This window comes from Miscanthus floridulus, chromosome 11 (assembly GCF_019320115.1).
Source record: "Miscanthus floridulus cultivar M001 chromosome 11, ASM1932011v1, whole genome shotgun sequence".
NCBI lineage: Eukaryota > Viridiplantae > Streptophyta > Magnoliopsida > Poales > Poaceae > Miscanthus > Miscanthus floridulus.
Genome location: NC_089590.1, coordinates 57223209 through 57234917, shown reverse-complemented (window position 1 = coordinate 57234917; position 11709 = coordinate 57223209). Strand labels below are relative to the sequence as shown.

General features: G+C 46.9%; 1 protein-coding gene and 1 pseudogene across 1 annotated transcript; one reads left to right on the top strand and one right to left on the bottom strand.

Moving 5' to 3' along the window:
• Positions 1 to 3343: 3343 nt before the first annotated feature.
• LOC136492006 (probable polygalacturonase At1g80170) lies at positions 3344 to 4090 on the bottom strand. Its single transcript, XM_066488175.1, has one exon. It carries the CDS (start codon positions 4088 to 4090, stop codon positions 3344 to 3346), a length of 747 nt encoding a protein of 248 aa, XP_066344272.1.
• Positions 4091 to 5942: 1852 nt separating this feature from the next.
• On the top strand, positions 5943 to 6948 carry LOC136492005 (uncharacterized; annotated as a pseudogene).
• The last annotated feature ends 4761 nt before the right edge of the window (positions 6949 to 11709 follow it).

Here is an 11709-nt window from a genome sequence, read left to right as displayed (position 1 = left end):
CTTACCTCCTTTCATCCTTTTCAACGCCTCTCTGACCTCAGATTCTTGGATTCTCCGCACAAAGCGCCTATTGGTGTCATCAAAAGAGTCATCCAACTGAAAGGTTGTGTCCATATTCTCACCATTGAACAATTTGTCAAAATACTCTTGCCATCGATGTCGGATCTCATCCTCCTTTACCAAGAGATGCTCCCTTTCATCCTTAATGCACTTAACTTGGTTGAAGTCCCGTGTCTTTCTCTCACGAACCCTAGCCATCCTATAAATGTCCTTCTCTCCTTCCTTCGTACTCAAATGTTGGTAAAGATCCTCGTACGCTCTACCCTTTGCCACACTTACAACTCTCTTTGCAGTCTTCTTTGCCACCTTGTACTTCTCTATGTTGTCCGCACTCCTGTCATGGTACAAGAGTCTATAGCATTCTTTCTTCTCCTTAATAGCCCTTTGAACTTCCTCGTTCCACCACCAAGTATCTTTAGCCTCGCGTCCCCTTCCTTTGGTTACTCCACACACCTCTAAGGCTACCTTCCGAATGTTGGTTGCCATCTTGTCCCACATATTGTTTATGTCGTCTTCTTCCTTCCAAGAGCCCTCTTTGATAACCCTTTTCCCTAAATACCTCTGACGTCTCCCCTTTCAGTTTCCACCACTTTATTCTTTCAATCTTAGCTTGTTTATCCCTACGGGCACGCACCTAAAAACGAAAATCTGCCACCAAAAGCTTATATTGAGAAACAACACACTCCCCTGGTATCACCTTGCAATCCAAGCATGCTCGTTTGTCCTTTCTTCTTGTGAGGACAAAGTCAATCTGGCTACAGTGTTGTCCGCTACTGAAGGTCACTAGATGAGATTCTCTCTTTCTAAAGAAAGTGTTGGCTATCATCAGGTCAAAAGCTACCGCGAAGTCCAGAACTTCCTCCCCCTCCTGATTCCTACTACCATACCCAAAACCTCCATGAACTGCCTCGAAACCTGCGCTTGTAGTACCTACATGTCCATTAAGATCTCCTCCTATAAAAAGCTTCTCACTACTAGGTATAGCTCTAACCAGGCCATCTAAGTCTTCCCAGAACTGTCTCTTAACACTCTCGTCGAGGCCTACTTGGGGGCATACGCACTAATTACGTTCAATACCATATCACCAACGACAAGCTTGACTAAGATAATCCTATCTCCTTGCCTTCTCACTCCCACCACACCATTCTTGAGGCTCTTATCAATCAAAACTCCTACTCCATTTCTATTCGTGACTGTCGCTGTGTACCAAAGCTTGAAACCTGTATTGTCCACCTCCTTCGCCTTCTGACCCTTCCATTTAGTCTCTTGAACGCACAATATATTTACACGCCTCCTAGTCGCGGTATCAACTAATTCTCTTAACTTACCTGTAAGTGACCCTACATTCCAACTACCTAAACGGATCCTAGTTGGTTCGACTAGCTTCCTTACCCTTCGCACCCGTCGACTCTGATACGAAGACCCTTGCTCATTTTTCACTACACCCGGGCGCCGATGTAGCGCGCCACTAAGGAAGCGACGACCCGATCCTTGGTTAATTGACACCATGCCCAGATCACGACACGGCGCGTCACGGGGGTGACGACCCGGCCCTTGCCCATTTAACACCATACCCGGGTTCCGATATGGCGCGTCGCTAAGAGGGTTACGCCCCAACGATTTTCTTTCGGGTTTCATCTCCATTTAAGTGGCTAAGTTTTTACATTGGCTCGCCACGCCTAACACAACCCTCCTCCTTTACCAGGGCTTGGGACCTGCTATGCTGGGACATCAAAGGCGCCCCACCATAGGCGGAGTTGCGTTGTTTCCAAGACACGTCATATAAAATGAAATGAATCTTGGATGAAAACTCACCCTCAATGAAAAGTTTTATTATATAGTTTCATAGACATTTAATTTCATGACTCATGGAGAGTTGGTAATCGTGATGAAACTTATTTCTTCTCTCTCTTCTTAAATACATTGCCATGTCATAAAAATATTTATGTAGCAACCTGTTTAATACATATGAAACTCACACCGAGACTCACCTAAAAAGCTTTGGTAACGACGCTCATGACGAGATTTGGCTGAACAAACCCGAGTCCATTCAAGCAACGATGCATGTCAAATAAGTTAGGTAATAACGTACAACTGCATGTTCAGCTGAGTCGAACTCCAGTCAATTTTTTAAACAGGACTATTTTTTCTATTGCACATATAACATTACGTGGTTCGTTATGAGTCTACATTGATTTCTTATCTAGGGATTGGACGTCTGTTTTAGGATTGGGCGTCCTGACTTTTAAGAAGTGAGTCCCGCTTGGTCGGCAACGTGCCAGAGTTTGATTTTTTTTACTCCACCGACTCTATTCAATTCGCCAATTTCATGTCCTATTCGGCTATTCCTTCTGTCTCTTTATTCTCTTCGGTATTTCTCTTCTCTATCTGAAACCACATATACAATTCCATCTCCAACTTGCGTGCAATCAAATCCGTATCTGTTCCCGCACGCGTTTGTGCTTCTATTGACTAAAGAAACCTAATACCTTTCTTCTCTGTACGTAGAGTTAGCAGCAAACAAATCTGTTAATTAAATTAGTCATATTTAAATAGGTCTCAAGGCCACCGTAACACATATCTCCTTAGGGTATTGGACTTGGATTCATATTAATCAACATCTAGGATTGGAGAGATCTATTAGAATTAGGATTCTAAAAGGTACATGTTACAAAGCCCTGTATAAAACATGAGGGATGTAGACTAACAAAGACTGTTTCTATATTCACATAATTAGCTAGAGAGGATTGGACAACAAATAGGTGGAGAGAAATTTTAGATCTTTAATATTTTTTTTAAAGAATGCAGGTTTTATTACTCATAAGACACAGCGATCTCGCTGGTCACCAAAGCCTCCAGGAATGGAGGGACCATGTCTCATAAGACGCAACGATCTCGCTGGTCACCAAAGCCTCTAGGAATAGAGGGACCATGTCCCAGGTGGTCTGCACACCACCATTGGTATATAGATAAAGGGCATAATAATTAATAGAAAAAAAAACCTGTAAAGTTATCAGGGGCCGGGCCCATCCAACCTGTCTTCGCCATTGTGGGCATGTTGTCCGGACAGCGGACCGGAATGATACAGTGGGCCGAGCGAGATGGATTGTGCCGGGCCTCAAAATGGTTCGCTACTTGGGCTGCCAGCGCCAATCGTTCCTCCCGCTGGCGGGCTGCCCGGGAAAAATGTACAGTTACTCAAAAAAAATGTACAGCACGCCTGATAAAAAAAAGCACACGGTGAAACAGAGGAAATTATGGCATGGTTATTATTGCCGGTTAATTAACAGACTTTACTGTCAAAGAAAAACTTGCTAAGTAAAAGTTGATCTCGGCAAGCATTAGCATTTGCTACTAGCAGTGAAGGTCGGATGAATGAGCGCGACGACCATTGGTTGCAGTCAACTTGCAGCTGCTTGCTCAGAGCTCGGTGTGCAGGACGACGGCCTCGTCCTTCCCCTGCTGCTCCTCCTCCTCGTCGGGGGTGCTTATCAGGCGCGCCGCCGCAGGTGCTGCTGCGGAGGCAGTCAGCGGCGGGCCGGACGCGTCCATGGTCAAACCCGACGGCGCAGTTGCACACGGTCTGCACCTCACCATCATCATCAGCGCGGCGCAGGTTGATGTCGCTGAGCACGATGCCGGTGCAGGGCACGGCGTCGCTGCACGCGAACCTGATGGCCTCAGCGCGCCGCGGCGTGCCGCTGATGTTGCGGTACGACACGTCGGAGACCGCCACGGCGGAGGTCTGGTTGGCGCAGGGGCTGCCGCCGTCGCCGCCCCGCCGGGGCACGTCGCAGTAGAACTGGTCGATGATGATGGGGTGGTCGACGCCGTCGACGGCGACGTTGGCGAAGCGCACGCCGCGGACGTAGCCGGCGCCGCCCTGCCACGTCTTGATCCGAACCCTGTTCTGCGCGCGGCTGATCCGCGCGCCGTCCAGCGCCACGTCCGCCACCGCCGCGAACGCGCCGCCCTTGTCGAGGCTCCCGATGCGGATCCCGTGGCCCGGGCCGCAGTCGATGTTCCGCATCTTGACGCCGAAGCTGCCGTTGATGATGGAGATGCAGTAGTCGCCGGTGCCGATGCGGGCAGGCGAAGTGGGGGGCGGGGGCGCGTGCGGTCCAGGTGGGCGGCGGTGGCGGCAACCCCTCTGCCGGAGTCGGGGCTCCAGTCGGCATCTGGGAAGCCGATAGTACTATATCGGCCCTCCAGATACCGATAGGATCCTCCGCTGTCCAGCTGCTAGCTTTGTAATTAATCGTTAAAAAAATATTATTTAAAAAAGATTCTCTGTTTCTATATTCTTTGTCGTAATAGCATCGGGTTTTTTCCGACGAAAATAGCATCGGTTTTTTAAGGGCTCGCTCGTTTACCCTGATTCCACCACTAATCATTCCAGGTAATCAAAGAGAGTACTCCTAAGGATGGCAACGGATCGGGTTTGGGGCGGATATCCGCGGGTTTCGGTTTCTGTGGGTTCGGGTTTGGGGATGGTTTTTCACCCACGGTTTTCGGGTTCGGGGCCCCGAAACCAATCGGGTTCGGTTTCGGGTTTGGTTTTTCACCCGTGGATATCCAATGGATATCCGAAATAAATCATTTGGAATTAAAACTCATGTTTTATAATATACTAATAATAATTTGTTTACTTAGATTATTAAATTTATTTAAAGTTGACTCATGAAAATATTTATTATTTGTTGCCTCTTGTTTATACATGTGAATATGTGTATATATATCCGCAGATTTCGGGTATCCATTCGGATTTCGGGTATCCGTTTGGGTTTCGGGTATCCGCGGGTTTGGTTTTGGTGATGGATTTCTACCCGAATCGGTTTTCGGGGCGGATTCGGGTTTCGATTTCGAGTTCCGGTTTTGGGTGCACGGAGACTCCACCCGATCCGAACCCGACCCGTTGCCATCCTTAAGTACTCTCTCTGTTCTAAATTATAAGTCGCTTTGAATTTTTTGGTAAATTCATTTTATTATGTATCTAGATAAATAATATGTCTAGATACATGGCAAAATATATAAATCAAAAAAGTCAAAGTGGGTTATAATTTAAAACGGAAAGAGTATAAATTAGCATAACATTCTAGGTTGGAATCGCTTTAGAGATCCATTCCAATCGGTTTCGAGAAAGTTAGGACAGAAAACATAATACCAGTGCAGAGCAAACTTTACATCTGGCCAGGACCTTTGGTTGTAATGTTGCCTCCATACCCTTAACTTATCTTGGTTTGCCACTGGGAACCACCAGGTCCACTATCCAGGAATTCAACCCCCTCATTTGCAGAATTGAAAAGAGAGTTTCTGGTTTCAGTAAAATGATTCCCTACCAAGGAAGGTTGATCCTTGTCAACTCTGTTCTTTCAGCTCTCCCAACCTTCTACATGTGCACCATCCAGCTCTGCCCAAGTAATACAACAAATTGATAGATACAGGAAGCATTGTCTCTGGAATGGAGGTGATATAATCAGAAAAGGGGGGAATTATTTATTTGGCACTGAAACAAACCAGTGTTTCGTATTTGGCACTCGAAAATTTGAACTTTCTTATCTGGCATCAAGTTGAAATTTCCTTTCGTAAATGGCATTGCCGTCCATTTAGGACAGTAACGGTGTTAAATGGCTGACAAAAAGACACGAATACCCTTGTTTACAGTAGAAACCTACGATGCCAAATAGGAAAATTCAAGTATTTTCATATGGACGGCGCCGACGAGAAGGCAGCGCCATGGCCGGCGAGCGCGCGCGAGCAGGCGGTCACGCTGCTGCCGGGCAAGCGCGCGAGCGAGCTGTCGAGCCGCCGCCGGTCTTGCGCGCAGGGGCCGGGGGCGCTACTGTCGCGCAGATGGTGGTCGGCCTTGCCCCAGGCTGGCCATGGCAACGGCGAGCGCGCGCGCCTGGAGCTCCGCTCCGCCATGGCCGCGCGAAGGTGAGCATGGCCTACATGAGCACGCCTGCTCCACGCCCTTCGTCAGCGCGCCGTCCAGCCCCACCCATGACCGGGACCCGTACCCGTCCCCGTCCCACTTCTTCTTCAGCGCGCCGACCAGCCCCGACGGCGGCGGCAAGGACACCATCCCCGACGTCCTCGACTTCGACTTCGACTTCTCCTCGCGCTTCCCGTCGCTCTCCGCCGCCACCATGTCCTCCGCCGATGAGCTCTTCCACAACAGCCAGATCCGCCCCGTCCGCCGCGCTGCTGTAGCCGCACCCGGACCCGGCCTTGCTGCTGGACTTCCCCCACGCCGCCGCGGACGCGCGGCGCGCTGACGCCGAGCGGGTGGAGGAGGAGGCTGCCGACGACCGCGGCCGCGTCCGGAGCCGCTCCCTGCGCCGGAAGGCGCGCTCGATGTCCCCGTTCCGCACACACTGGCGGACCGCGTCGCACGTGCCTGCACAACCCGTGCCGGAGGCCGAGTTCGCCGACGAGGCGCAGCATCCGGTGGCGGCGACCCCCGCGGCGTCGCGCTCGTCGTCGTCCTCGTCCACCGCCTCCTCTGCTTCCTCCACGTCGTCCTCGTCCTCTCGGGGATCCCGCCGCTGGGGCGGGTTCCTCAAGGACCTGCTCCACCGCAGCACGTCGGACGGCGGCAAGACCACCCACCACCTGCAGCAGCATTCCCACCACGCTGCTCCAACTGCGCCAACCGTGGCGGCGAAGCCAAGCGCATCGTCACCATCTCCGTCTCCGTCACCCGTGAAGGGGAGGGGCGGGGCACCGGGGCACCGCGGCGGTAGGAGGAGGTCCGCGCACGAGCGCCTGTACGAGGCGCGGCACGCCGCGGTGGAGGAGAGCCTCGCACAGTGGCACAGAGCCGGGGAAGAAGGTCCGGGATCTGGGATTACGGGGGCTCAGCCAAATTTTAGGTTTCGTATCTAGCAGACGGATACATTGGACATACGGAGAAAAAACTGACACGGTCGAACCAGTCAACTAACAGATGACCGATGAAAACGGACGGTAGTGCCATTTACGAAAGGAAATTTCAACTTGATGCCAGATAAGAAAGTTCAAATTTTTGAGTGCCAAATACGAAACACTGGTTTGTTTCAGTGCCAAATAAATAATTCTCTCTCAGAAAAGACACTTGCCTAGCAGCCTGGGAAACAGCCTGTCGATCCAAAAAAGGTGGTGGTTTGGGCATTATTGACCTGAAGGCACAAAACTCAGCATTGCTAATCAAACACCTTGACAAATTTTATAATCATGCAGATATACCTTGGGTAAGCCTGACTTGGAATAAGTTGTATGCAAATAATCACATCCCACCACATGCCAGAAGCCTAATTGGATCATATTGGTGGAAAGACTTACTGAAACTCTCTCAAACATCCAGGGGATTGGCAAGGTGCATTCCAAAAAAAAGGCAACTCAATCAGGCTATGGGAAGAACCCTGGAATGACAGGAACGATAGGCCCCTACGAGAAATTTTTCCTCAACTTTTCTCCTTTGCAGTGTTGACGGTAGTTAACATCCATCATGAACCTCAATATAACTTGAAATAAATGCATAAAAGTGATCACCAACATAGAACTAGGATTTAAACTAACCATTTCCACGAGTTTTAGTGAATCTATGTTTTCACAGGGATTAAACAGGAAAAGAGCAAAAGAGGACCCACCCATCATATTAAAAAGCATATTCCGAGCGGGCACCAACTCCAGAAGGTTCTAGAGGACACGAGAGGGCTCTCCACCAAAGAAGACCCCAACCCTCTGACAGGTGGGGCCGGCCAGCCAGAGGCACAGGCCGATCGGCCTATGGGTCCCACCAGTCAGCCTCTCCTTCAACGTCGGTTCCTCCACAGCCTTAAAGATTGCATCTATGCTGTTGCTCAAGGTCGGTTTGATCCGAGGGCCCAGAATTGATGCACCCCCCTACGCCGTTGCTCAAGGTCGGTTTGATCCGAGGGTCTAGAATTGATGCACCCCCCCTATAAATACGGCCCTGTATCCCCTGATTCAAAGCATCCTCATCCTGGGCAGAAACCTTGAGCCTTCTCTAGAATCCAGAAACCCTAGATAGGATCAGAGCCAAGCATTCAAGAGAAGATTAGTCATTTAGTCCTTCAGAGATTAGGATCTAGTCTTATTTAGAAATAGTGATATAGTGTCAGGGAAGAGTTTTGGAGGAAGTGCCGGCGACGGTGGCGGCGGCGACGGCGACGGCGCATCATGGACCTGACGACGGCGATGCAAGGGGCTCATGGATATGAGCTCGAGCTCCACCGTTGGTGGCACCAGAAGGGGGCAGGCCCCACTACTGGACTGCCCCGATTGCCATGTTCCTCTGATCTGAATCCAGAGCAAGCAACCGAACTCGTTAAACGAGTGGTTCGTGAAGTGCCCCAACAACGAAAAGGTGAGGATTTGCAGCGTTTTTTTTTTATTTTTTCTGATTTGGTTTTAGTTGAACTGATGAAAGCTCTAGTTTGGTTTTGGTGAATTGATGAAACCCTAAGTGCTAACCTAGTTTATCAAATGATCATGAGATAGGTAGCACACTCCAAGTTGCGAAGCAAACAAAGATCATAGCATGATGAAGATGATGCCATGGTGATGATCAAGTGCTTGGACTTGGATAGAAGAAAGAGAAAAACAAAAAGCTTAAGGCAAAGGTATAAACCATAGGAGCTATTTTGTTTTGATGATCAAGACACTTAGAGAGTGTGATCACATTTAGGTTTGATAGCCGTACTATTAAAATGGGTAAAACTCGTATCGGAATGCGGTTATCACAGTGCCACTAGATGTTCTAACTCATTGCATATGCATTTAGGATCTAGTGGAGAACTAACACCCTTGAAAATGTTTGTGAAAATATGCAAACATATGTGCACAAGGTGATACACTTGGTGGTTGGCACATTTGAGCAAGAGTGAAGAAGTTAGAGGTGAAATGGAGTTTATCGCAAAGATGCTGGCGTCGGTCAATTGACCGGACGCTAGGTCGCTCAGCGACCGGACGCTGAAGGGATGCATTCGGTCATGTTATCGGCCAGCATAGTAAGTAGTCACAGTGTGACCGGACGCTGGCAGGGTCCGGTCGAGCATGATAGATGAAGCATTGAAGGATGTTGAGTGGGTAAATGCTATGCATGAAGAGTTGAATAACTTCATAAGAAATCAAGTATGGGAGATGGTAGAAAGACCAAAGGGACACAATATGATTGGAACCAAATAAGTCTTTAGAAACAAGCAAGATCAAGATGGGATAGTAGTAAGGAACAAAGCAAGATTGGTAGCACAAGGCTATACTCAAGTTGAAGGTCTTGACTTTGGAGAAACATATGCCCCGGTTGCTAGATTGGAAGCAATTAGAATCTTGCTAGCCTATGCTTGTGCCCACAACATCAAGCTCTATCAAATGGATGGTAAGAGTGCATTTCTAAATGGCTACATCAATGAAGAAGTATATGTTGAGCAACCTCCTGGTTTTGAAGATGATAAGAAGCCCAACCATTTGTACAAGTTGAAGAAGGCATTGTATGGCTTGAAGCAAGCACCTAGAGCATGGTATGAGAGATTGAGGGACTTCCTACTCTCTAAAGGGTTCACAATGGGCAAGATTGACACCACTCTTTTCATCAAGAAGATTAGAAAAGATCTATTTGTATTGCAAATCTATGTTGATGATATCATATTTGGATCAACCAATCAAGATTTTTGTGATGAGTTTGGAAAGATGATGGCTAATGAGTTTGAGATGTCCATGATTGGAGAGTTGAGTTACTTCCTTGGTCTTCAAATCAAGCAATTGAAGAATGGTACATTTGTAAGTCAAGGCAAGTACATCAAAGACATGATCAAGAAGTTTGGAATGATTGATAGCAAAGTCATTAGCACACCAATGGGAACCAATGGCAACTTAGATAGTGATGCAAGTGGAAATATGGTGGATCAAAAATTGTATCGGTCTATGATTGGAAGCCTACTCTATGTGACCGCATCAAGGCCGGATGTCATGTTTAGTGTATGCATGTGTGCAAGATTTCAAGCCTCACCAAGAGAAAGTCATTTGAAGGCTACAAAGAGAATTTTGAGGTACTAGAAGTATACACCAAATGTTGGTTTGTGGTATTCCAAAGGAGCAAAGTTTGAGCTAGTTGGTTACTCCGACTCGGATTATGCGGGATGCAAGGTTGAAAGAAAAAGCATATCGGTCACATGTCAATTGTTGGGAAGATCACTTGTTTCATGGTCATCAAAGAAGTAAAATAGTGTTGCATTATCAACCGCCGAAGGCGAATACATATCCGCCGGTAGTTGTTGTGCACAAGTACTTTGGATGAAGGCCACTTTGAATGACTTTGGAATCAAGTTCAAGAAAGTGCCATTGCTATGTGACAATGAGAGTGCAATCAAGCTAACCAACAATCCGGTTCAACATGCAAGAACAAAGCACATTGATGTCCGTCACCATTTCATAAGAGATCACCAACAAAAAGGGGACATTTGCATTGAGAGTGTAGGCACCGAAGATCAACTTGCCGATATATTCACCAAGCCATTGGATGAGAAAAGGTTTTGCAAGCTAAGAAATGGGTTGAACATATTGGATTTCTCAAACATGTGTTAATGCACCCCCCATTATATGACATGCCTCTCCTTCGAGCAATCAAAGGTAAAAATTGATTGGCATGACATATATCCTTGCTAAGGACATGTTTTAGTGCATCTAGTCATTTCTTACTTCCATTAGGACCTTTCAAGTTATTAGGCTCATTCATGAAAATCAAATAAATTTGATGATTATATGGTACTTGATCTAGTGGTAACATATGACATGTTTGTGAGCTTGTAAACCTAGTGTTTAATCTAGAACATGAGCTATAAATGTTTAACTCAACATGGTACAAGATAACCCTTATTTGGAGGTGTGAAGAAGCTTGTCCTTAGATCAAACTGAGTTAAATATCTTTGGCATATATTCTAGTTTGAACCAAATTTGGAATTTTGATCCTCACCCCATTGATTGACATTGATAATCTCGACCCTACAAGTAATACTATCTATATTTTGAACCTTTGTGGTCATTGATGACAAAGGGGGAGAGAAACAAAGATATAGTGAAAAAGGGGGAGAAATATCATAAAGAGAGATAAACATAAAGATATACTTGATATATGACATAGGGGGAGAGAAGTGAAAAAGGAAAGGGATCAATTAAAATTTTGAGCACACAAGTAGGGGGAGCAAGCTCATGAACTTGGATGATGCATTTCATATGTTTGCTTGCATGGCATAAGTTTTAAACTTCAATATCCATGCTTGTGTGGTGTATGCTAGGTGTAGGTTTGAATGATACAATGAAAAACTAGCGTGCATAGGATATCTAATGATTTCATTTTCAAGTATTTCCAAGTGGTATCTTTTCAAAGCATGTGTACAAGTAGTATCAAGCTAACCATGGTGCTAAGGATGGTATAATAGTGCACTCCGATTGGTATCATACTTCAAAGGTCCATCTTTTATACTTAGCATCATTTGGTAGACAATGACTCCTATATTTCCTATCTAAGCATATGTGCAAGCTATAATCCAAACTCTTAGCACATATGTAGGGGGAGCAATAGCTACCATTTGGGGTTCATGAAACTTGTCCATATTCTTTTACACATAGTATATATGCTTGGACAAG